This window comes from Cydia amplana, chromosome 22 (assembly GCF_948474715.1).
Source record: "Cydia amplana chromosome 22, ilCydAmpl1.1, whole genome shotgun sequence".
NCBI classification, from domain to species: Eukaryota; Metazoa; Arthropoda; class Insecta; order Lepidoptera; family Tortricidae; genus Cydia; species Cydia amplana.
In genome coordinates this window covers 11,477,095-11,503,378 of record NC_086090.1, presented here as the reverse complement: position 1 = coordinate 11,503,378, position 26,284 = coordinate 11,477,095, and the positions used below count along the sequence as shown (strand labels likewise).

The 26,284-nt window shown below is 41.8% G+C and overlaps 1 protein-coding gene across 3 annotated transcripts in view; it reads right to left on the bottom strand.

Annotated features, from left to right (window-relative positions):
* The window catches only part of LOC134658339 (trehalase-like), a 221,931-nt gene that overhangs the window by 95,756 nt on the left and 99,891 nt on the right, over positions 1 to 26,284 (bottom strand). For all 3 annotated transcript variants that reach the window (XM_063513962.1, XM_063513964.1, XM_063513963.1), the window contains exons 2-9: positions 20,646 to 20,916; positions 15,673 to 15,810; positions 15,060 to 15,172; positions 12,949 to 13,104; positions 6,870 to 7,035; positions 3,742 to 3,894; positions 2,344 to 2,421; positions 33 to 145 (exon numbers count right to left, since the gene is read on the bottom strand). In XM_063513962.1, coding sequence (XP_063370032.1) covers positions 33 to 145; positions 2,344 to 2,421; positions 3,742 to 3,894; positions 6,870 to 7,035; positions 12,949 to 13,104; positions 15,060 to 15,172; positions 15,673 to 15,810; positions 20,646 to 20,722 — 994 coding nt within the window. In that variant the 5' untranslated portion in view covers positions 20,723 to 20,916. The remainder of the gene's footprint in view (positions 1 to 32; positions 146 to 2,343; positions 2,422 to 3,741; positions 3,895 to 6,869; positions 7,036 to 12,948; positions 13,105 to 15,059; positions 15,173 to 15,672; positions 15,811 to 20,645; positions 20,917 to 26,284) is intronic.

Genomic DNA, 26,284 nt, shown 5'->3' with positions numbered 1-26,284 from the left:
TCTATGGTCGGGGTTAAAAAGGTGAAATCTACCTTTATTGGTTCCGTTGAGGATGAACCAACGCGATGAGAAGTCCCAGCCAGATTCAGCGGCCGCTTTTAGCTCCGCGTACAACTCTTCCTTCTTGTCCAGGGTATCCAAGTTTCTAGAATATTTACAATTAGGTTTTATCCACTTGTACAATTAGTATAGCGAGCGATTCCTAAAGGGGCCCACTGATTACCAGTCCGCCGGACGATATCGGCCTGTCAGTTGTTCGGAGCTGTCAACATTTTGTTCTAACTGACAGGCCGTTATCGTCCGGCGGACTGTTAAGGCTCCGTCACACAGGCGCGTTTTGCGGGCGGCGCGTGAACGGGGCGTGAGCGTTTTATATGTAAAAGCGGCGCGCCCCGCTCACGCCCCGCCCGGAAAACGCGCCTGTGTGACAAAGCCTTTAATCAGTGGGCCCCTTAAGTGCTCTTTTTACTAACTCATTTATTTATTTTTCTACTCCCGTACTTTTATTTGTCATTTAAAGGGTCGTGCATACACCTTTAAAACCCTACCTTATAGTTGTCAAGACAAATCTTTAGTCTATTCCCCAAAAAAGAATTTGTGCATACACGCAGTATCTTTTTGGCGATTTTACGATACTTCGTGTAATGACCACTTAAAAAATATTGAATGAAATTCAGTTATAACCTTTAAGCAGCCAAGGGCCACATAGTAGTTAACGAAGTTGACGCAGTTCTTAACAGTGTTGCCAATCTTATTTTAAATGTCATCTCTGACAAATAAGTGAACCATAGACATGTTTTTTTTTAAATTTAATTCATTCATTCACTCTTTTCCCGCCCGTACCCTCCATTTTTGCTACTTCTTGAATTAAAAATATTTGTTAAATTTACAATTTTATTTCAAAAGTAAGTGCTTGGTCGTAGAAAAAGTATTGTATGCAACGTTGTTTAACTGAGTCAAAAAATACTCGTGGCGTCTTTATTAACAATTTTCGGCTTCGCCTCAAATTGTTACTCACGCCACTCGCCTTTTTTGACCTCTCTTAAACAACGGTTGCATAAAATACTATTATTTAAACTTTATTGCACAAACAGAGGAAACAATAACAATATCTTTGATATTAAACTTTCGTGAGACATATTTTAAACTGTTTATACGACAACGGTTTCACTCACTCGAATTTTTAGTCGCTATTGGCGACATGACACAACAATATCTTTATTTAACAATAAAAGTTTAACAGAGGCACATTGCAGTGAACTGTAATGTACAAATGACGAACTTAATGTCTAAAGGCTCTAACTCATTAAGGAAAGATTTATTTTAAAGCTGTTTCCTTAACCCTTTATATGGTCAAATACTCGGGTTCAAACCTCGGTTGTGTTGTGGGTATAGACCAGCGGTCGGCAACAAGCGGCCCCCGGGCCGCATGCGGCCCGGCGAGCCTCCCTGGCTATTTTGTATCTAATATTAAATAATAAATAATAAAAATAATAAATAAATATTATAGGACATTCTTACACAAATTGACTAAGTCCCACAGTAAGCTCAAGAAGGCTTGTGTTGTGGGTACTCAGACAACGATATATATAATATACAAATACATAAATACATAGAAAACACCCAAGACTCAGGAACAAATATCTGTCTTAATCACACAAATAAATGCCCTTACTAGGATTCGAACCCAGGACCGCGGCTTAACAGGCAGGGTCACTACCGACTAGGCCAGACCAGTCGTCATATTGACAAACGACAATGCCTGATAAAGTCACAAAGTGCGGCCCGCGTCAACTTCGTTAACTACTATGTGGCCCTTGGCTGCTTAAAGGTTGCCGACCGCTGGTATAGACTATAGAGCAGAAAAAAATGCTATAGGTATGACAAAATAATTGCCCAGCCGCGACAGTATCTCGCGGCGAGATATGCTACCCGCCCCTCTTTTATTAACATAGTTAGAAAAAGGCGAGATACTGTCGCGCCAATATGTGCTAGGGGTGCAGCATAGACTAGGAATCCTCTAGACGGAGTTTAGAGCAATTATTTCATAAAACCGATGCTGCCAAAAATACGGGGGTGCGGGGGGACGAGGTGAGCGAATCCCGTGCCGTGATTGGTCCGTTCAAAGACACGGACCAATCACGGCACGGGATTGACTCGAAGATGGAGTAAAACTACCGTGTAAGTGGCAGAGGGGGTAGCGTTACTATACTCAGTCTAGAGGATGTCTTGTCTGTGGGGTGCAGGAACCTTATTTTACTCAGTCAAGAGGTTAAAATTTGATAAATTTAAGTAAGAATATTTTGCAAATGTCAAAAATTGTAAAAATGAGTAAAGAATCACCTGGCGACATCGATGTCTTCTTTGTAACTTTCCGGCCTTGGTCCTTGCGACATATCATTATACCGTAACAACTTATATCTGAAATAAACAAATAATAAAATGGTCAACAATATTATTGATTACCGTAAAATGGGGTGAGTAGAGTTTGCGGGGAGAGTTGGGTTATGAATGGGGAGAGAAGGCATGAAAGGGGGGTGAGATGGGATTTTAAGGCTACTGCTACAAAAATAATGTATTCCAATTTAAAATGAAACTATAGTAATACTCATAATAAAAAAAAATCGATCCAACAATCTTCCAAAATCACCTTTGTATGAAATCCCAACTCACCTCAAATACGAGGGACTACGGAGTGAGGTGGGATTTCCTGTTTATCGTCAAAGTTATGAAATGTAACTACCCAAAATAAAATAAAAACTAAAATACAAACGCCCGGAACACTTATTATATAGGTACACCATTCAGTTAGCATATGTAAAAATAAAATGTTTTCGAGGTTTGAATGTCAGTTTTGCACCTACTCACCCCATTTTACAAAACCCTTTATGTTTAGTACCGACGCAATGAAATTCTAACTAACGGTCGTCTTCTTGCAGGACAGGTTCCCGGCCGACCAAAGCGGACATCATGGAGTTCGTCATCCAGAACTTCGACCCTGAGGGCTACTTTTAATCCGGAGGTCGCGGGTTCAAACCCCGGCTCTATCAATGAGTTTTTCTACGAATTGCCATTTGATATTTACAAGGAAAACATCGTGAGGAAACCGGACTAATCGCAATAAGGCCTAGTTTACCCTCTGGGTTGGAAGGTCAGATGGCAGTCTCATTCGTAAAAACTAGTGCCTACGCCAATTCTTGGGATGAGTTGCCAAGCGGACCCCAGGCTCCCATGAGCCTTGGCAAAATGCCGGGACAACTTCAACTTAAACATTTATTCAGCAAATAGGCCACAAGGGTACTTTTACACGTCAACATTGAATTTAAATACAAGCAAAATAATAATACAAATACATCTAACTGTAACATACCAAATCCAACTAACGTATTACAATTACTTAGAGATGTATAAGGTCTCTTAATGTCGAATTACATAAAAAAACTATAATAATAATATTTAAAAAAAATAGATACCTACATGGAAAAAAATCTAAACTTATTTAGAGGTGTAAATGTCTCTAAGTAAATAAATAAATATGTAAATATAATGATTAATGTAGTTAGTTAATAAGTTTGTGTGTGTGTACCTACTAACATCAGTTGTAAGATTAAATGTGTCACTAACGAAATTGATCCTTTGTTGGTCTTAAATAAATTTAATTTAATTTAATTTAAGTGTCAGAACTATAAGATAACATAGTTTATCAAATTATCCTTAGAGATGTATATTAGGGTCACTCACTTGTGGTTCTTATGCTCGACCTCGACAGTGTGGTTGGTCATCCAGAAGTCAAACTCCTTGTCCAGGGTGTGGATGTGCTGGCGGAGGAACTCCTCGTCGAACGACTCCTGCATCACCAGCTGGACCATCGGGATCAGGAGCGGGGGCTGAGATCTAGGAATATAAATCCGTTAGCTTGGAGTAAGGACACTCACTTAGCTGTGCTGTAGGGTCAAGGAATTTAATTTTAGTTCCATTCATACCCAGTGTTGCCAACTCGGAATTTGAAAAAGTGCCAGACTTATGTCTAGATTATGCCAGAATTATGCTACATAATTTGGAAAAGTACTAAAAAAAATGCTAAACAATATATAGGTAACTAAAAATGAGTGTCTTCCACATAAATCAAACAATGCTCTTTCTGAAATTTTTATAGAGTCAGACCAAGCTAACTTTGCACTGACTTGGTTAGCTATACTTGGTCAAGCAGATCTTGTAGAAAAAGGCGGCAAGTTTGAAAAATGTAGGCGTGAAGGGATATCTTCCCATAAAAAAATTGAATTTCGCGCCTTCTTTTACTGACAAAATTTACTTAACCAGCTATAATGCCAAATTTCTTTGAAACGTGACGTTTATAGAGGCTCTCCACACACTCTAAAAAATGAAGACCAACTAAGAGCAGTTTTCTCTTAGTTGACGTTAAGTTAATTATAACAATAACGATCTTATATAAATCAAAGAAACCTGATTACTTAAAACAATAAGTGTATCTGTGATTGAACTAATAAAGTAGGTATGTTATTAATCCTAACAATTGTATACTTTGCATTTATTATTAACTTGTTGGCATAATTATGTAACGTAGGTTGATTCAATCCTTAACAAATTAATTAAAACAGATAAATATGTTAATAGTTATGAACATTTTAATAGTTTATGTGATTATTTTCTCTTTGTTGATTTACATAAGACTTGGTATTTTAATCAACTAAACATATAATATTTAGAACAACGAAGATAAAACATTCAATCCCATTATGATCAAGTTATTGTATTAATTACGAAACTAATATTCCATTCTATTAAGAATTATTTGTTAAATCGATTTTCTTCATAATTAAATTAAATAATCAGTTAATCCGTTCAATCAAGAGATAAGTAGGGGGGCGCCGGTGCACCCGCGGTCCTCCCCGCCCGCGCCCCTGCGGCGCCTGTGACCGTGCGAGTGGGGAGTCAGTCTCAGCCTCGACGTTCAACATTCAACTACTTAGTCATTCAAGTACGCGTCAACGAAATAAACTTTACTTGTGCCTTTATTTCACGGCAAGCCTGGAACAGTGAACGTGTTACCTTTGCTTTGTGTACCTAATGTATAATAGTGTATGTGCAACATGGAGCCAGTGATAATCGCGGCGACGGGAATAAAAGGCGCGAGGACGGGCCGGGATGGTTATGTGGGAATCCCTGTTGTGGACTAATGAGACCCCAGGTCTACCCAGTAAAACCCCTGTTGGCCGCCTCAAGGATTTAAGGCGAGGCACGGGAAACGATCGGGACCATGCTTCCGAAACCCCGCCAGCGGCTGTCCGAACTGCGGACTTGACTTCGGAGGAACTGTTTCCCTTTACTTCTCTAAGAGTGCGCCATTTTTTGCGCATTGGCCATCCCAGGGACCCTCGTGTAGGCGACAGACGTCCCCGAGCCTGCCGCCAACGGGTACCCATAAGGGGGAAATCGACGGTTGTACGCCAAACGGTCATTATATTTGTAGCCCGTTTTAAATGTTAATTATAATATATATGTAAGGTATGTACAAGTTCGATTTTTAAATGTAAAACGTTTAGTTTTCTAAATGTTTAGATGAATAAATAACATCTTATTATATATATTTTTTGTTTTATTCATTTACCCCCTTTTCATAAAACTTTACTTTGTTAAATTTGAATCTCAATTGTTTAATCAGTTCAACTATGAAGCTTGTTGTTTGTTGTTGTGTTTTATTGTACTAGTACAATTGATGAAGTATGGTATATTGTACTAGACAAGCTTCATAGTTGAACTGATTAAACAATTGAGATTCAAATTTAACAATTTCTTAGTTCTGGCTAATAAGATGCATAAGTCGATGCAATCATGTTCTTAGTTGAACTTATTAGGGTCAAATAGTTGATACAGTAATTCTTCATGTTAACATTGATTTACATCTTAGTTGAAATGATTAAACAATTGAGATTCAAATTTAACAATATCTTAGTTCAGGCTAATAAGGTGCATTAGTCGATGTAATCATGTTCTTAGTTGAACTTATTTGGGTCAAATAGTTAATACAGTAATTCTTCATGTTAATATTGACCTACATCTTAGTTAAACTGACTTGTTTGTATTAGTTGGTACAGTAACTTATCATGATAATAATTATCAAGCCCTTAGTTGATCTTGCTAGGATCAATTAGTTAGCATAATTATTTTTCGTGTAAATATTGAACAAGATCTTAATTGGTTCAGTTACATAGATATAATAATAGCAATCAGAATTACCTTATTTGATGTGTCTAAGTTCTTGTTAGGCTCGTATGGAATCAAGATGCTTGATTACGACTATCAAGATATTGATAGGGCCAACCAAATTTTTTTTAGAGTGCAGAGTATTATATTCTTTGGTCATGAATTACACTGCCAAGTATGTTTCAAACTTAGCTTAGGGACACGATTCACTAATTATGCAAAAAATTATGCCAGTTGCTAAATGGATAATTTGGATGCCAAATAGTGTGAAAATGTGCCAGATCTGGTATCCATTATGCCAAGTTGGCAACACTGTTCATACCTTGTCACAGTGACAATAGTATGAGGGCGACTTTTATTTTGATGGTCACTGTGCCAAGGCACGAAATGGTACGGAAATTAAATTCTTTGACTGTATTTCAAAATAATTTATTACAATCATGCGATACTCTGCGGAAATCTACCTATATAATTAAACTTTCGCGCATGTGTGTGATGGTCAGAATCGTGGGTTCTTTCGATCATATCGTATAGAAAAAAAATCGTTCTCGAGAAATAGGCAAAACGTGGACTAATAATTTGGACAGGATTCTTATCATACATAAACTTGAACCTTGATTATCTAGTAGGATAGTAGGACTTACCTCATAACATAATATATTCTGCCGCCATTAGGTATGAACCCTATTCTATCCACGATGTCCAGAAAGTTGGATATCATTCCTCTGGCCGTGGACCTCATTTCTGACAGCAACAGACCCTTGATTATCCAGTAGGAATCCCAGTAGTAGAACTCGCGGAACCTGCCGCCTGGAAACATGTTTATAAATGAACTAGCGACCCGCCCCGGCTTCGCACGGGTAACAAATTATACATAAACCTTCCTCTTGAATCACTCTATCTATTAAAAAAATCGCATCAAAATCCGTTGCGTAGTTTTAAAGATCTAAGCATACATATGGACAGACAGCGGGAAGCGATTTGTCACTTTAACCGCTTAACCTCGGGTTAGTGCGATGGTCCAAGTGGTTCTTAGAGGACAATCTGATTTTATAAAGAGTTAATTAACGACTCATGCTAGAACGGTCTGGGTCCAGGCCGAGGCTTTCGACACTTCGTTTTCTATGAGGTGATCGATGATGCTTTTTATAGAAAACTAAAGTCTCAGACGCGTCGGCCCGGACCTGCACCGTTCCAGCGTTCATTCAGATTGACTTACCAGGAACTATCACAGGGTGGTCCACGTAGATGATGGAGTACAGGTCCTGGTTCAGATTGACTTACCAGGATCACAGGGTGGTCCACGTAGATGATGGAGTCAGGTCCTGGTTCAGATTGACTTACCAGGGACTATATCAGGGTGGTCCACGTAGATGATGGAGTCAGGTCCTGGTTCAGATTGACTTACCAGGGACTATCACAGGGTGGCCCACGTAGATGATGGAGTCAGGTCCTGGTTCAGATTGACTTACCAGGAACTATCATAGGGTGGTCCACGTAGATGATGGAGTCAGGTCCTGGTTCAGATTGACTTACCAGGATCACAGGGTGGTCCACGTAGATGATGGAGTCAGGTCCTGGTTCAGATTGACTTACCAGGGACTATCACAGGGTGGTCCACGTAGATGATGGAGTACAGGTCCTGGTTCAGATTGACTTACCAGGATCACAGGGTGGTCCACGTAGATGATGGAGTCAGGTCCTGGTTCAGATTGACTTACCAGGGACTATCACAGGGTGGTCCACGTAGATGATGGAGTCAGGTCCTGGTTCAGATTGACTTACCAGGGACTATATCAGGGTGGTCCACGTAGATGATGGAGTCAGGTCCTGGTTCAGATTGACTTACCAGGGACTATCACAGGGTGGTCCACGTAGATGATGGAGTCAGGTCCTGGTTCAGATTGACTTACCAGGGACTATCACAGGGTGGCCCACGTAGATGATGGAGTCAGGTCCTGGTTCAGATTGACTTACCAGGAACTATCATAGGGTGGTCCACGTAGATGATGGAGTCAGGTCCTGGTTCAGATTGACTTACCAGGGACTATCACAGGGTGGTCCACGTAGATGATGGAGTCAGGTCCTGGTTCAGATTGACTTACCGGGAACTATCACAGGGTGGTCCACATAGATGATGGAGTCAGGTCCTGGTTCAGATTGACTTACCGGGAACTATCACAGGGTGGTCCACGTAGATGATGGAGTCAGGTCCTGGTTCAGATTGACTTACCGGGAACTATCACAGGGTGGTCCACGTAGATGATGGAGTCAGGTCCTGGTTCAGATTGCCTTACCAGGGACTATCACAGGGTGGTCCACGTAGATGATGGAGTCAGGTCCTGGTTCAGATTGCCTTACCAGGGACTATCACAGGGTGGTCCACGTAGATGATGGAGTCAGGTCCTGGTTCAGATTGACTTACCGGGAACTATCACAGGGTGGTCCACGTAGATGATGGAGTCAGGTCCTGGTTCAGATTGCCTTACCAGGGACTATCACAGGGTGGTCCACGTAGATGATGGAGTCAGGTCCTGGTTCAGATTGACTTACCGGGAACTATCACAGGGTGGTCCACGTAGATGATGGAGTCAGGTCCTGGTTCAGATTGACTTACCGGGAACTATCACAGGGTGGTCCACGTAGATGATGGAGTCAGGTCCTGGTTCAGATTGACTTACCGGGAACTATCACAGGGTGGTCCACGTAGATGATGGAGTCAGGTCCTAGTTCAGATTGCCTTACCAGGGACTATCACAGGGTGGTCCACGTAGATGATGGAGTCAGGTCCTGGTTCAGATTGCCTTACCAGGGACTATCACAGGGTGGTCCACGTAGATGATGGAGTCAGGTCCTGGTTCAGATTGACTTACCGGGAACTATCACAGGGTGGTCCACGTAGATGATGGAGTCAGGTCCTGGTTCAGATTGCCTTACCAGGGACTATCACAGGGTGGTCCACGTAGATGATGGAGTCAGGTCCTGGTTCAGATTGATTTACCGGGAACTATCACAGGGTGGCCCACGTAGATGATGGAGTCAGGTCCTGGTTCAGATTGACTTACCAGGACACTATCACAGGGTGATCCACGTAGATGATGGAGTCAGGTCCTGGTTCAGATTGACTTACCAGGGACTATCACAGGGTGGTCCACGTAGATGATGGAGTACAGGTCCTGGTTCAGATTGACTTACCAGGGACTATCACAGGGTGGTCCACGTAGATGATGGAGTCAGGTCCTGGTTCAGATTGACTTACCAGGCACTATCACAGGGTGGTCCACGTAGATGATGGAGTCAGGTCCTGGTTCAGATTGACTTACCAGGGACTATCACAGAGTGGTCCACGTAGATGATGGAGTCAGGTCCTGGTTCAGATTGACTTACCAGGGACTATCACAGGGTGGTCCACGTAGATGATGGAGTCAGGTCCTGGTTCAGATTGACTTACCAGGAACTATCACAGGGTGGTCCACATAGATGATGGAGTCAGGTCCTGGTTCAGATTGACTTACCAGGGACTATCACAGGGTGGTCCACGTAGATGATGGAGTCAGGTCCTGGTTCAGATTGACTTACCAGGGACTATCACAGGGTGGTCCACGTAGATGATGGAGTCAGGTCCTGGTTCAGATTGACTTACCGGGAACTAACACAGGGTGGCCCACGTAGATGATGGAGTCAGGTCCTGGTTCAGATTGACTTACCAGGAACTATCATAGGGTGGTCCACGTAGATGATGGAGTCAGGTCCTGGTTCAGATTGACTTACCAGGGACTATCACAGGGTGGTCCACGTAGATGATGGAGTCAGGTCCTGGTTCAGATTGACTTACCGGGAACTATCACAGGGTGGTCCACATAGATGATGGAGTCAGGTCCTGGTTCAGATTGACTTACCGGGAACTATCACAGGGTGGTCCACGTAGATGATGGAGTCAGGTCCTGGTTCAGATTGACTTACCGGGAACTATCACAGGGTGGTCCACGTAGATGATGGAGTCAGGTCCTGGTTCAGATTGCCTTACCAGGGACTATCACAGGGTGGTCCACGTAGATGATGGAGTCAGGTCCTGGTTCAGATTGCCTTACCAGGGACTATCACAGGGTGGTCCACGTAGATGATGGAGTCAGGTCCTGGTTCAGATTGACTTACCGGGACCTATCACAGGGTGGTCCACGTAGATGATGGAGTCAGGTCCTGGTTCAGATTGCCTTACCAGGGACTATCACAGGGTGGTCCACGTAGATGATGGAGTCAGGTCCTGGTTCAGATTGACTTACCGGGAACTATCACAGGGTGGTCCACGTAGATGATGGAGTCAGGTCCTGGTTCAGATTGACTTACCGGGAACTATCACAGGGTGGTCCACGTAGATGATGGAGTCAGGTCCTGGTTCAGATTGACTTACCGGGAACTATCACAGGGTGGTCCACGTAGATGATGGAGTCAGGTCCTGGTTCAGATTGCCTTACCAGGGACTATCACAGGGTGGTCCACGTAGATGATGGAGTCAGGTCCTGGTTCAGATTGCCTTACCAGGGACTATCACAGGGTGGTCCACGTAGATGATGGAGTCAGGTCCTGGTTCAGATTGACTTACCGGGAACTATCACAGGGTGGTCCACGTAGATGATGGAGTCAGGTCCTGGTTCAGATTGCCTTACCAGGGACTATCACAGGGTGGTCCACGTAGATGATGGAGTCAGGTCCTGGTTCAGATTGATTTACCGGGAACTATCACAGGGTGGCCCACGTAGATGATGGAGTCAGGTCCTGGTTCAGATTGACTTACCAGGACACTATCACAGGGTGATCCACGTAGATGATGGAGTCAGGTCCTGGTTCAGATTGACTTACCAGGGACTATCACAGGGTGGTCCACGTAGATGATGGAGTACAGGTCCTGGTTCAGATTGACTTACCAGGGACTATCACAGGGTGGTCCACGTAGATGATGGAGTCAGGTCCTGGTTCAGATTGACTTACCAGGCACTATCACAGGGTGGTCCACGTAGATGATGGAGTCAGGTCCTGGTTCAGATTGACTTACCAGGGACTATCACAGAGTGGTCCACGTAGATGATGGAGTCAGGTCCTGGTTCAGATTGACTTACCAGGGACTATCACAGGGTGGTCCACGTAGATGATGGAGTCAGGTCCTGGTTCAGATTGACTTACCAGGAACTATCACAGGGTGGTCCACATAGATGATGGAGTCAGGTCCTGGTTCAGATTGACTTACCAGGGACTATCACAGGGTGGTCCACGTAGATGATGGAGTCAGGTCCTGGTTCAGATTGACTTACCAGGGACTATCACAGGGTGGTCCACGTAGATGATGGAGTCAGGTCCTGGTTCAGATTGACTTACCGGGAACTAACACAGGGTGGTCCACGTAGATGATGGAGTCAGGTCCTGGTTCAGATTGACTTACCAGGGACTATCACAGGGTGGTCCACGTAGATGATGGAGTCAGGTCCTGGTTCAGATTGACTTACCGGGAACTAACACAGGGTGGTCCACGTAGATGATGGAGTCAGGTCCTGGTTCAGATTGACTTACCAGGGACTATCACAGGGTGGTCCACGTAGATGATGGAGTCAGGTCCTGGTTCAGATTGACTTACCAGGGACTATCACAGGGTGGTCCACGTAGATGATGGAGTCAGGTCCTGGTTCAGATTGACTTACCAGGACACTATCACAGGGTGGTCCACGTAGATGTTGGAGTACAGGTCCTGGTTCAGATTGACTTACCGGGAACTATCTCAGGGTGGTCCACATAGATGATGGAGTCAGGTCCTGGTTCAGATTGACTTACCGGGCACTATCACAGGGTGGTCCACGTAGATGTTGGAGTACAGGTCCTGGTTCAGATTGAGTTACCGGGAACTATCACAGGGTGGTCCACGTAGATGATGGAGTCAGGTCCTGGTTCAGATTGCCTTACCAGAAACTATCACAGGGTGGTCCACGTAGATGATGGAGTACAGGTCCTGGTTCAGATTGACTTACCAGGAACTATCACAGAATGGTCCGCGTAGATGATGGAGTACAGGTCGTGGTTCAGATTGACTTACCGGGAACTATCACAGGGTGGTCCACGTAGATGATGGAGTCAGGTCCTGGTTCAGATTGCCTTACCAGGGACTATCACAGGGTGGTCCACGTAGATGATGGAGTCAGGTCCTGGTTCAGATTGACTTACCGGGAACTATCACAGGGTGGTCCACGTAGATGATGGAGTCAGGTCCTGGTTCAGATTGACTTACCGGGAACTATCACAGGGTGGTCCACGTAGATGATGGAGTCAGGTCCTGGTTCAGATTGACTTACCAGGGACTATCACAGGGTGGTCCACGTAGATGATGGAGTCAGGTCCTGGTTCAGATTGACTTACCGGGAACTATCACAGGATGGTCCACGTAGATGATGGAGTCAGGTCCTGGTTCAGATTGACTTACCAGGGACTATCACAGGGTGGTCCACGTAGATGATGGAGTCAGGTCCTGGTTCAGATTGACTTACCAGGGACTATCACAGGGTGGTCCACGTAGATGATGGAGTCAGGTCTTGGTTCAGATTGACTTACCGGGAACTATCACAGGGTGGTCCACGTAGATGATGGAGTCAGGTCCTGGTTCAGATTGACTTACCATGGACTATCACAGGGTGGTCCACGTAGATGATGGAGTACAGGTCCTGGTTCAGATTGCCTTACCAGGGACTATCACAGGGTGGTCCACGTAGATGATCGAGTAAAGGTCCTGGTTCTCCTTGACGTCCTGCTTCATCTTCCGGCCCAGCTGCAGCCAGAGCTGATGGAGCTCCCGCCCCCACTCCATGAGCTGAGGGTCTTTGATCAGCCTCAGAAAGGCTGGAAGGAATTAAGATACATGAATTTGATAGTCTTCGGTCACCGCGATAGTTACTCATGAAATAAAACTATTAAAACGGATTATATTGCGGGTCACACGTTGACCACGAACGCTGTAAAGGGTATGTAGGTAGCAGTGGCGGCGCGTCAAATATATCCATAGGCAAGCCGGGGCTAATTTGGCTTAGATATAAATAAAAGAGTTGTAAAGGAAATAATATTTTATTAGGTATAAATTCAATATACGCGATGTATCTAATCCGTTTTAAAGGCTTGGCCAGACACAGAGCGCGACGCAGCGTCGCGTCCGCGCCGCGTGATGCCGACGCGATGACTGTTCAAACAGGGCGCGCGCGGACCGCGCTCTCAACACGCCCTCATCGCGCGCGCGGCCGCGCGCCACCGCTCGCTGCCTAACGTCTGATCCGACTGATGTGACCCAGCGCGACGCGGCGGCCCGCCGCGTCCGCGCGGCACAGCGCTGCGCGGACGCAAGGGGCCGCGCGGCGCGGGGCGCGACAGAAGTTTGACGTCGGTAACCTGTTAGCATGTGCCGCGGTCGCGCGGCGCGGACGCGGCGCTGCGTCGCGCTCTGTGTCTGGCCAAGCCTTAATAGTTTTATTTCATAAATGAATTTGTCTGTTGTACAGAATTATTTACAAATTCACTTTTTAAGGTTATGTAAGTCCGTGTAAGATTTTTTTCCGAAATTGAAACCGAAAATTCGGTTTTGCTCTATTTGCGGCCGAAACCGAACCTTCGGTCTTTATGCCGAAACAGCCGAAACTTCAGTAGAACACTAGTAACAATACCAAAAATATATTTTCCCGGCATGGTCGAAAGATTCAGCAATTTTTTGGCCGAAACCGAACCTTCGACAGATGACTTTTATGCCGAAGACTGCTGAAACCGAAACATCGGTTAGACAGTAATTATTTTAGAATTCTTCCCGCCTTAGTAGACATTTGCAACTGAACATTTACTTGCAAAGGCACCGCACTGGTGCGTTGCGTTGCGTCACGTTGTTTCGTCGCAGCGTCAACCTCTGCGTCGTTTTACATATATTTTTTATGACATGCCACATTAATGCGTTGCAAGTATTGCGGCGAAGCGACACAAACGCAACGCAACGCATCAGTATGACGTCACTCTTACGAACATCGTCGAGAGAGTGATCGAGTATTTTTTCGAGCCAGAAACGCATTTGTGTAAACTGTTCACGCGAATGCCGTGTGAGTAGGTAATTTAAGAGAGATTAATATAATAGATGTATTTCTTTTCAGCATTTCTCTAAATATTCATGTAATATATTATTTATCGTTGATCGCTAATAATTAATGTTACTGCTAGAATTTTTCTATTAAGAGAAAACAAGTAAAATATACCAGTTCATAGCTACTCGCTGTCAATAAGTGCCAAGTTGGTAATTTTATAGCACACGTAGTTTCCTCATTTTTATTTCAACAACAACTTGAACATGAAACGTTAGTTAATAATATAGTGCAAACTTATTGCAAAGCCATGCCTGCCATCATGAGTTGTAAAGTACAAACAGTTTTGATGTGATTTTATAATTATCGTGTGATGTAAATATAAAACTGATATTCTTTGATCATGTTTGGTTCAGGAAATTGCACTTGAAGATGATAAGAGGCTAATAAAAGAAAACAGTAAATAGGCAAGTAAAGAGAAAATAAATAGTAGTCATAGTAGTAAAACACTTAGAACACACATACAAATCAGAACAGAACAGGAAGAATAACATTCGTCATTAGTACAAAGGTGAACTTTAAGGGATCTCTTCCAGTTAACCTTTGAGCAATTGAGGGAGAATTGGAGACGGTAGACATCCGTACTGTACCAACGGCGCAAAAAAGGAAAGAAGAAAATAAAATAATAAATAAGGTCCGATCAAATTCGCCTCACATTTACTAAAGTACAATTATTATCCTTACCAGGGTCATCATGCCAGTCCGGCGGGATCCACTTCTCGAACTCCGAGCCCTCAGGATCGAAGTTCTGGATGACGAACTCCATGATGTCCGCTTTGGTCGGCCGCGAGCCTGTCCTGGAAGAAGACGACCGCTAGTTAGAATTTCATTGCGTCGGTACTAAACATAAAGGGTACACTGCAACTAGGGTTAACCGAAGTTCATAACCCCTGGTGTAAATTTCATTCGATAGCGTGACGTGCATTCGCGTTTGCATTGTCTATTTTTGTATAGGACTATGAACAGCGCGCCAAGCGGGACGTTTTGGAAACTCAAAAATCCTATACAACGCCGGATACGTGTGCGTAGACGTGGAGAAGAGGTTAGAGTCTGTTCGTAAAGAGAAGACTCGTGGAATGTATTGGACCCCATACACTCCACAACTCTTCTTTTTCCGCACAGTAATTTAAGTAAGGCCCACTTGCACCATTCCACTAACCCGGGGTTAAGCGATCAAACCGTTAACCTAGTGTCAAATTGTACTGGTAACCATGGTAACTCCAGGTTTAACCGGTTAACCCCGGGTTAGTGACATGGTGCAAGTGCGCCTAAGAATATTATGCATATAAACTCTTACTTGTTCATCATCTCCTGGAAGTGTTCCATGGTGATGTTGGCCGAGACCTTGATCTTCATATCCACGAAGGTCTTGGAGTCGTTGTACAGGCCGGCCATCTGCACCGTGTCCAGCAGCGGGCCATGGCAGTATATTACACTGGAAACGAAATATGCGTTGTTGAACTCACAGATAATTTTAACTACAAGGCGGAGCGTAACTTATCACAACCTCTAAACATTTCATTGGCCGATGTTTCTGTTATAACGGTAAATCGAGAGGACTCAGTCAAACACTCGTATGGACAGTGTGACAGCTATTTATTGACGCAGCCGCGCGTTATATCTAAAGTGCTTACGTTTACTACAGTTTCCGTAATTCAAAAGGAAAAAACGGAACCTTGTAGCTGAAAAAAAAACTTCTATTTAAGTTGACGTAAAAAAAGATACGGCCGTGTGTAAAGTATTTTACGTTGACCTAGAACTATGAAAATTGGCAAGCAATATCGTCTTACACTACAAGTACAGGGAAAAAAATTGTAATGATTAAATAAAAAATAAGTTTAATTTGTATGGAACCCTCGGTGGACGACTCGCACTTGTCCGATTAGTTTTTCCATTTTACCTATTATTTATCCAACGTGAATGGAATTAGCCAGTCAAAGTATTTTGTGTGTTTACGTAATTTAAACAGCTGTGTTGTCAAATACGGTGTACGTAAGGCATAACATTATTTTAACCAATCAATGCGTAAAACGACGATTAAACCATAGATTATTACAACTGATTAAACCAAAATGATTACTTAGTTTAGTTTTATTTATAAATACCTAAGAGGTATAAAAATTAGGAATTTGTATCGTGAAATAAATCGTAATCATTCACTTTCACTATTCACGAATCGTATATTCGTACATTTATTTTATAATTCTAATCAAACCAAGAAATATCTGTTTCGAAGGACCAGGACGAAACTATTTTGTTTTACTTTAGGTACTTATGTACTTAGGTATAGGTACATACTCCTTTTATCGTAAAATGTCGAATTTGAACTGTCCCAATTTGGAAACAGGCTATTAAAGGTTTTGCCAGGTGTGAATATCGATTGACAATCAGCTACTCTACTTTATTGAACAGGAAACTTCCTACAGTTCCTACACATTCATTCTACCCAGACGCAAAACGTCGTATCTCACACGTTATTTCTACTAAAAAGCATTCTTTTGTTTCAAACTCCGTACTAGGTAGCAACACCCTTAACTGACTTTTGGTGCACCTTATGTAGCCGCAAATAAGGTTTACAAAACGTCAGCTTCAAGCTTCAACGCTGTGCGAATTGTCATATTACTCATAATTCTGCGCTCTTGAAATTGTCCGTATAAACATTATCGACTACACGCTGCACACAGTATAAGCTCTTATTAGCTGGTAGTTAGGGCATAGATTAGCGTGCAGGTGACGGTCAACTATTAAACACGTGCACCGGTTTGAACTGGCCGGCTCGTTGTCATAAAGGAAAATGTCTTCGAGTCGGTTACCGTGTCGCGTTACTGGGCCATTTTATTTAAAGTTGTCCCCTACACTTTTTTTAATTTGTGTTTTTCTATGTTAATTCTACTCAGAATCACGAGCTCTTTCTATCCTAATAGGTGAAAAAAAGTGTCTCAAGGTTTTTTTCCCATTCCGTTACCATTTTTCATAGACTTTGTATGGCGGTTTCGGAATGGAAAGATCGAAAAGTTTATGGAAATCTAGGGACACCTTTTTTCTCCTATTAGGATCAAAATATCTCATGATTCTGAGTAGAAATAACATAAAATATCTCAATTTTGAAAAAAAAAGTGTAGGGGACAACTTTAAATAAAATTACCCTACTATACCTCTCGCGTCGAATGGTGGTCCCTATGACAGTTCCTTCAAGACTCTTTTGTTTTTTTAATGATATAGGAGGCAAACGAGCAGACAGATCGCCTGATGGTAAGCGATTACCATCTCCATGCAACACTAGAGGGGTTGCCTGCCTTTAAGATTGAAGTACAATCAATCAATCAATCGTTTATTGCACCATGGTAAAAATAAAAACAAGAGTTGTTACGTGGTTGTTATTGTTACAGTACGCTCTTTTATTGAAGGTTTGAAGGTCAAATCCGTCTGGAAATACAAGCGATAGTTCATTTCACAGTTTAACTGCGAAATGAACTATCGCAGGCAGGAGGCAGGAAGTTTCTGGAGAAACGCACAGTTGAGGACTGCCATCTGAGTAGTGAATCCGTGTCACGTTTGCGTGGTACTGATAGAGATTTATAAACTTTGAAAATAGGTGAACGGTACATGGTTTATTAATAATTATAGTGTGCCAAGGGACTGTCTCATTTTAAACATAGACAGAGAGAATCATACTATATTTGTCTTACACTAGTACTAGCACCCAAAAGAAAAGGATGAGTACTTATAATTTTTTTTTTGTTCCTATTTACAGACAAATTGCTTTGACCAACTATACATATTTGTCATAATCGAATAGGTGAATGTGAAAGTCATTAATGTCATTATAATGAACTTGCACTATCGGACCAATCCCGAAAGCAGACGGTTCATCGCATGATATAGGTAAGTCAATGCTTTCTATTTCGGTCCATATCCGCGATTCTGATGTTCGTTTCTTATTTAGTAAAATTTTGAAGAATTTGTTTTTTGTAATGTAACAATTCCATTGAGAAATGCGTTCAGGGCGAAAACTTCCTTCCAAAAACATATAACAACAGCTATGAATTTACTAAGTGACATTGGCATACGATTTATTTTCGCCAGGCCCGTCCAAGGTTTACGTACAGACAGGCCTGTCTTTTGACCGACGAGTGACGGCACCGTTTTTTGGCGCTGGTTTTTGTGCAAGTCAGTGACCGAAGCACGCGCACGGCACGTGAATCACACGTGAATCGCATTTGATATACACTTGAATCTGATCTGATATGATGATAGCACTCGATGCATATATAGTTACTATACTAATTATGGCTGGTTTTTGTTCAAAAGCTTGTAGGTATTTGTACAAAAATGAATTACCATAAAACACTACAACATTGCCCGCTTTTTTCGATCTTTTCCTTTTTTTGAATTTATCTTTCCATATTTAAACTCCCAAAACAACAACAAAACATAACAAAGTGTTCAATCGTCGATACTAACGTACATAACTATGTATTACATATTAAAATAGTTTTATGAGACAACGGGAGGAAGATGATGATGAATTATATATTATTGTATGTTCACAAAGGGCAACTGTTCAGACTAATTTTTGTACAGATCATCTACTTATGTACCTATACCAAATACCAACACGGTGGACAATAAAAACTTTCTCATTCTAATTAGTCTGTTGGTTAGTAGTTAGCTAGTCACTCACTAATACAATTACTATAAATGGAACTAGTTTTCAATGGAACCTGTACTCATTGTATTAAATCGCCGCTGAAAAGTCATTCACTGCAATCTGCGCATGAGTCGACAAGGTCGGGATGTTTCCGGTTTCTTTCTAACAAGTACAGTCAGCAATAGAAGCATAACTGGTGTATAGGCACAGGGCGGACACGCCATACATCAAAAATGATTTGCGTTTATATGTGTGCGCGGCACGTCTGTACACGCGTCATTGAGTATCTGACAGAATCCTGACATGCTCTCAGTAGAGCGATTACGCACACATTCATGTCGCGGCCGTCGCGGGGCGAGGTAATCCGAGTCGGGGCGGGGCGGTGCGTGTCCGTTCTGTATAATTATTATATGGTATAGGTAAGGTGTCTCAAATATCCGCACACGCTCTTATTATCTTTATATTTAGGTTGGGTTAAGGTAATTTTGAATTGACAGTTTGGGACTGACACAATCTACACAGAAAAATCTCGGGTCGGAACTGGGAACAGGGTTTCCTCTGACATGTCAGGGTTGTTGGTCCCTTGTCAGGATTGCGGGGGACTTGGGTGTCAGGGTTTTTAGAAATCTCGAGTACCAGAAGCTAGCTAAAAGTGGAGTTGGGAAAGGGAAGGTTATGCTAGTGGCCCACGAAAGGTTATAGAGTACCTAAGGGATTTGGCGATTTTTTAAAGAAGTAAACATCCAGCAAATATCAGGAATTTAGGGTGATGTCCGGACTTTTGTCAGGATATAATTTTACCATATAGCAACCCTAGGTGGTATTAAAAATCAATACATAATCGATTCACAGCGATCGTAATGCGCTTAATTAATTGATTGATTCTCAGAAATGGCTGCAAGTGGTCAATGGGTGCCAGATTGCCTCGCCCGGACTCACGTGGTTCGGTATAAATAGATCTGATTCAGCAGGGGCATGAATGGTAGGTGAGATAGGCCAAAACACTCTTGCAAACTGTTTAAGTATTTATATACATATAACCCAACTACTTTAAATAGATTTTTTCACATAAAACCTCTCTTTTTCAAATCTGGGGCTAAGGCCCCATGGCCATCATGGTAAGCTATGATGGCCTTATTGCGATTCTGTTTAGTACCTAAACTGAATCGCTAAAGGACGGCGCTATACAAGTCGCATAACTCCGTCCCTCAGCAATTCAGTTTAGGTCCTAAACAGAATCGCAATAAGGACATCATGGTAAGGCCCCTGTTCAAAATGTGACGTATGTTACGAGTACACGGTCTGTATAGATGAAGCAATTGGTATCTCATTAATACAAATCTACTGAGTAGCTTAAACACACCGAATAGTCTGCATACACGTAGTCGTTTAACCATAGGACCAATGTTTCAAGAGCCGAACGGCCTCGCCTTGACATTGCGCGACTGGCTTCGGCTAAGGCGACAACCATAAGTTGGAGCGAGACACAGCGATCGGATCTTTCGTTCCCACCTATGGTTTTCGCCTTAACCGAAGCCAATCGCGCATTGCCGTGGCCAGGCCGTAAATATAAGAGAATTTTAAGTCATAAATATCAAAGAAAGGAGAAGACAACTCACCTATCACAAGTCGGGGGTAGAGTACTCCGATCCGCGCTCGCCGCGGCCAGCACGACCACCAACCACCACAAATTCATATTTACTTTATTAATTATTCACTAATGGCACTTCACTATCACTAATATCACTTAAAAGGAACTATTACACTATCTCACTGGAGTTTTTGGCAAAGTCTAGTGTTTATGTGTTTAGGAATATGTTGGTTGTGTATTTCCTTCGGAATGGGCTGGTCATTTTTGGTTGGTGGTCTAGGCGTGCATGTCTGGGGGGTCTGTAAAAGAAAAAAATATCGGTTAGCACAATATTGGGGGAGTACCGCAAGGAGGTGTATTCGGGATTGAACTTTAACACATTGAAAGAAATGTTTGCATGACAGTAACAAAATATTATAAGTCAAAATTGCTTTGCTATGCATGCAAAATAGGGTCATGTGTTTTAACCAGCCATTAAATGTATACTGTTTGTTTCATTATTTTTGAGTCGGGTAGTTTTGCATAATTGTAATAGGGTCTGTGTTTTAACCAGCCTTTAAATGTATAATGTTTGTTTCATTATTTTTGTGTGCGGGTAGTTTGCACATTGTAATTAAGACAACAGTAAATATATTTTTCCTCAGTCGCCCGTTGCCCAGGAACACTGTAAAGGGTTCGAGACGTCGGGATGTATTTAAAATTTCGTTATACGCGATATAATACGTTTCCATAGTTTTGTTTCTAACTGATAAGTTTCAAACTGATTTTTGTTAGCTCTGCTCTCAACTTCCCATCGATGGACCTTATGTTATATCAAAAAGGTTTACAAATAGAACAGTGTGGACAGTGTAAACTTGTAAAGCCATGTCTAATGCTCAGAATGGCGAATTGTCAGCGAGACTCAACGGACACATTGTTAAACATATGGTACAAGTCACAGAAGACGTGTAATAAGTAACAGCAACGTACTTAACTGGCAATTCAACGGCTTTTTCTTTTTATTCTTGTGTATGTATTTAAGAGAAATTCATGGTCATTGACCGAGCTTCAGAAATACTCAAGGATTGCCAGAGGACAGCCGCAAATAGAACAGATTAAAACAAAAGCAGTTCAGTACGGATATGATGGTCGTTCTTGTCTACGTGACAGCGTGATAAAACGGTGTCCATCACTTTCTTTCCCACGGTGTTAAACAGTGACAGTTATTTTATCACGTGGATAAAGATGGATAAGCTTATTATCCATAATAGGCTGGCAGTATTCGCTACGGTTGAATTAGCGGTTGTCAACTTGTCATTGACAGAACACTTGCAAATAACTCGTTTATATTAATAATATCTGGGAGACCGAGCTTTGCTCGGAAATCATAAAAAACTCAAAAATGCGCGTTTTCCCAGAGATAAAACCTAGCTAGATGGATTTTATTGGATGGATAAAGGAAAAAAACGGAACCCTTATAGGATCACTAGTGCGTCTGTCTGTCTGTCCGACCATTCCCCCCCCCCCCCTTTCCTTTATCTCCGAAACTACCTGGGTCTAAAATTTTGAAAAAAATATGCGAAATAGTTGTTTATTCTTTATTCTTTACCTATAGATGACAGGAAAACCTCCTAGAAATGTGCAGTCAAGCGTGAGTCGGAGTACGGAACCCTTGGAACGCGAGTCCGACTCGCACTTGGCCGGTTTTTTTATACATAATGTTAGGCACCGGCCAGAACTAGTTCTACCTAGGTCAAACAGATTTGGCAAAAAAAACGGGTTTGGCTGGTAACATATTCATCTTAAATACTATCATTTTCAATAGTTCTTCCGAATATGGAGATGACATCATTATTAATATGTATGAATTAATTTGTACTTGAAATGAATATATAATATATGCGTTTTTAGCACAAAGAGTTGTGCGAGTTGGTGCCTTTGCCAATTTGCGTATTTGGGTCAAACTGAGTTCATGAGTTGTATAGTTTGTAATTTCGTATCATGCACTGGCAGGTTTGTCAGGTACCTACTAAAGTTTCGGGATAAGTACTTATGTATACAACAAAAATAAAGCTGATTTTGAAGCTGTTTTGGGTTATGTAATTGACACTTCATAAACATTTCTCTTATTTGAAACTTTTTCGCATTAGAATGAGAATTAATTTAACGAAAACACATGTCGTCCAGACCAGGAAAGGAAGTTTTTCCAGTATTTCTAAAGGAGCATTACTCGTAAGGTAAGTGGGACGCGGAAAGCTTTACTAACAAAAACTCTTAGGTTTTTAACCACCAAATAGTTTGAAGGGGGAGAAATGTTTTTTCACCTCAGCAGCTCGAACAAGGGTACTTTGCTACTTAAAAACAGTGAGCAAAATCGCATTTTGCTCACTGAGTGAGACAAAATGAGCAAAATGCAATTTTGCTCACTCAGTGAGCAAATGCCGATTTTGCTCACTGTTTTTAAGTAGCAAAGTACCCTTGTTCGAGCTGCTGAGGTGAAAACTTAATCGTTGGTATATCTTAAGAAAACATGAGTGAATAGGTAAGTGATGAAGAAGGAATACATTTTTCGGGTTCTCTAATATGTTCTCACTGCTGAGGTGAAAAGTTTTGTGAACTACACGAGATCAAAGTTATTTACATCTCGTGCGCTTTTCAGTCCCTTACTACGCTCAAGATTCTAAATTAGATTCACTCGCTACGCTCGTGAATCTAGTATAGAATCTTTCGCTTCCGCGGGACTCAAAATAAGCACTCGAAGAAATATCAAACTTTGATCTCTTGTTGTACAAATAACTATTGTCACCAGTCTCGAATGAATTCGATGACAATAAAAATCGCTGCCTCTTAAGTTTTGCAACCTGTTTTAATACACGTGGTATCTAACAATGGTGTAAGAGCGGCAACGTCGGACACTCGTGCCTATCTGCTTCATAACGTGGCATCACGCCCGGTGACAGTGTTGTGTTACTGTTGGTTACTGCATGGCGACTGTGGCAAAAATATAAACTCTGTTGGCTGATATTTTACATAAAACTGTCAAATACATTAACATTTAATTACAGATATTGCCAACTCACTGACTTCCACATCCACTTTTTCCATTAAGTACTATTATTAGTTGTTAACTGACACATTGTCACTGCCTTTGCTATTCTGAGCTATCTTCTGGCTCCGGGCTCCACGGAAGATCAGCGCTGTAGCATATATCTGCTAGAGCATATGCTGAGTGGTGTTCTTTTGTAGCCTCTATAGTAGCATCAATATTTTTATTGATACTTTTACTAATAAAAGTATCAATAAAAATATTGATGCTACTACACCAAATATTGATTAAAATATTGATGCTAATAGGTACATAGTTTTAAGTGTTTAGTGAATAAGATTTTCTTTTTATTATTTATGTAGTGCTGTATGTAGATGCTTTTTGCAATAAATGTTTTTCTATTTCTAATTCAAATAACTATTGTGTTCTATAATCGTCAGATGAAGGCCACTTTTTTCTTGAAGGTCTTAAGTCCGGAAATACTACGGGCGACAGTGACAGTTCATTCCTATTAGCTGTTCGAAGCAGAAAGTATCTGGTTCATAGTTGAGGAATGCCAACCATCTAAGTGGTGAAGATGGAAATCTTGTCGCGAAGGGCGATGGCGGAAGGATGCGGCAGGGGTAAATCCAAACAATTCCTCGCAACAACACAACGTAATTACTAGAGTTAGACCAAGAAAAGTCTGCAGCGATTTTGATAGCCCACGCAGTGCAAGTGTTATTTACACGTCATAAATTCATAGAAGTTTGACGTTTAAAATGACACTTGCACTGCGTGGGCTATCAAAATCGCTGCAGACTTTTCTCGGTCTGACTCTACACGTAATTTTGTCAATTATAAAACGAGACGTCTCTCCATTTAAACATGAACGAGACTAATTAAACCTAGGGTTGTAGGGTTGTCATAATTTCCCCTGATATGTCAGAATTTTTGGTTCTTTTCTCAGGATAGCGGGATTTGGCGAGTGTCAGGGTTATTTAGAAACCTTAACTAGTAACCACTAGTGTGGAGTTAGGCAGAGGAAAGGAGAGGTTAAGGGGCTAACTTGGATAAATTACCATCCATCAAATGTCTGGACTTTTTAGAAGGTGTCCGGACGTTTGTCAGGATGAGTATGAAAAATCTTCATATGGCAACCCTAATCGCAGCTAGTAACAGACAAACCTGCTCAGCAATATCACAGTAAACAAAAAAATTACACAGCGTGCATGTGTCATATTCGGCCTGCCGTACTGTAATACTGTTCTATAAATAAATGTAGGTGTTTTTCTAAAGATTGATGTCATTCTGTAAATATGCAACAAGTGCATATCAAATTTCAATACGTGCAATTATAAAGAACGAGTATGATTGACAAACATGTTGACAACAGGTTAATGAAGAATACCTAAAATACCTTTTTTAGGGTTCCGTACCCAAAGGGTAAAAAACGGGACCCTATTACTAAGACTTCGCTGTCCGTCCGTCCGTCCGTCTGTCACCAGGCTGTATCTCATGAACCGCGATAGCTAGACAGTTGAAATTTTCACAAATGATGTATCTCTATTGCCGCTATAACAACAAATACGTACATACTAAAAATTAGTGTCCGACCGAAACATGTTTTTTTGCCCAAACCGAAACCGAAACCGAATGTTCGGCTTTGGCTCTAGTTTCGGCCGAAACCGAAACCGAAACCGAAACTTTTGTAGACTTGTTAAAATCGTTGAAAAAATGTCATAAAACCGCTTTTACACACATATTATGGGGCTGTCAACACCCAATGTCCTTGAAATTGATGTTACTTAAGCAGTTTTTTATGAAAATTACTAGAGTTAGACCAAGATAATTGTGCAACGATTTTGATAAGTTGATAACACACGCAGTGCAAGTGTTATTTTAAACGTCAAAACTTCTATGAAATTATGACGTATAAATAACATTTGCACTAGTTGCACTGCGTATGCTATCAAAATCATTGCAGAATTTTCTTGGTCTAACTCTATTCATTCACCAGTCAAGCTAACATGTAGACACAGGGTCAACCAAAAACGCGAGCGCAGCGAGCGTGAAATTTTTTATTAACAATATCGCAAGGCCGGGTACCGATCTTCACCTGGGCCGGGTACCGATCTTCACCTGGGCCAAAAAGTCCGAAGTGCCCCATTGAGGCGAACTTTCATGCGAAGTCAAAGCCGTGCTTAAGGCTTCAGGATAAGTAGTTGAGCACAGACTCCAACCAATGTCCATTGTATTCAAAAGCGAGACCGCAGGCCGAGCATGGCGCAGCGAGGCCAAAGGCTAAGCTGAAGTAGAGGACATGTGGAACACAAACCAATGGTAAATTGAGGTAAAAAGTGAGGCTAGTTTTCTTATTATTATCTTGCCCAGGGCCCAGTAACATGCGACAGTGCTATCTCATTCACTTATAGGTATTGACAGCCTCTTAAGACTGCGTCAACCGTCCAGTGGCGCCCTCATTAGTGGAATTGTGTTTTATAATAAACCAATTAATGTCTGTACCTAATATACATGAATCAGTATATGTAGGTATTAATATTGTTGTCCTACTTATTCCCCAACTTTTGGTCTTTGTCCGAAGTACCATTTCGTAAGTTTCGTTTTATAATAAACCAATTAATGTCTGTACCTAATATACA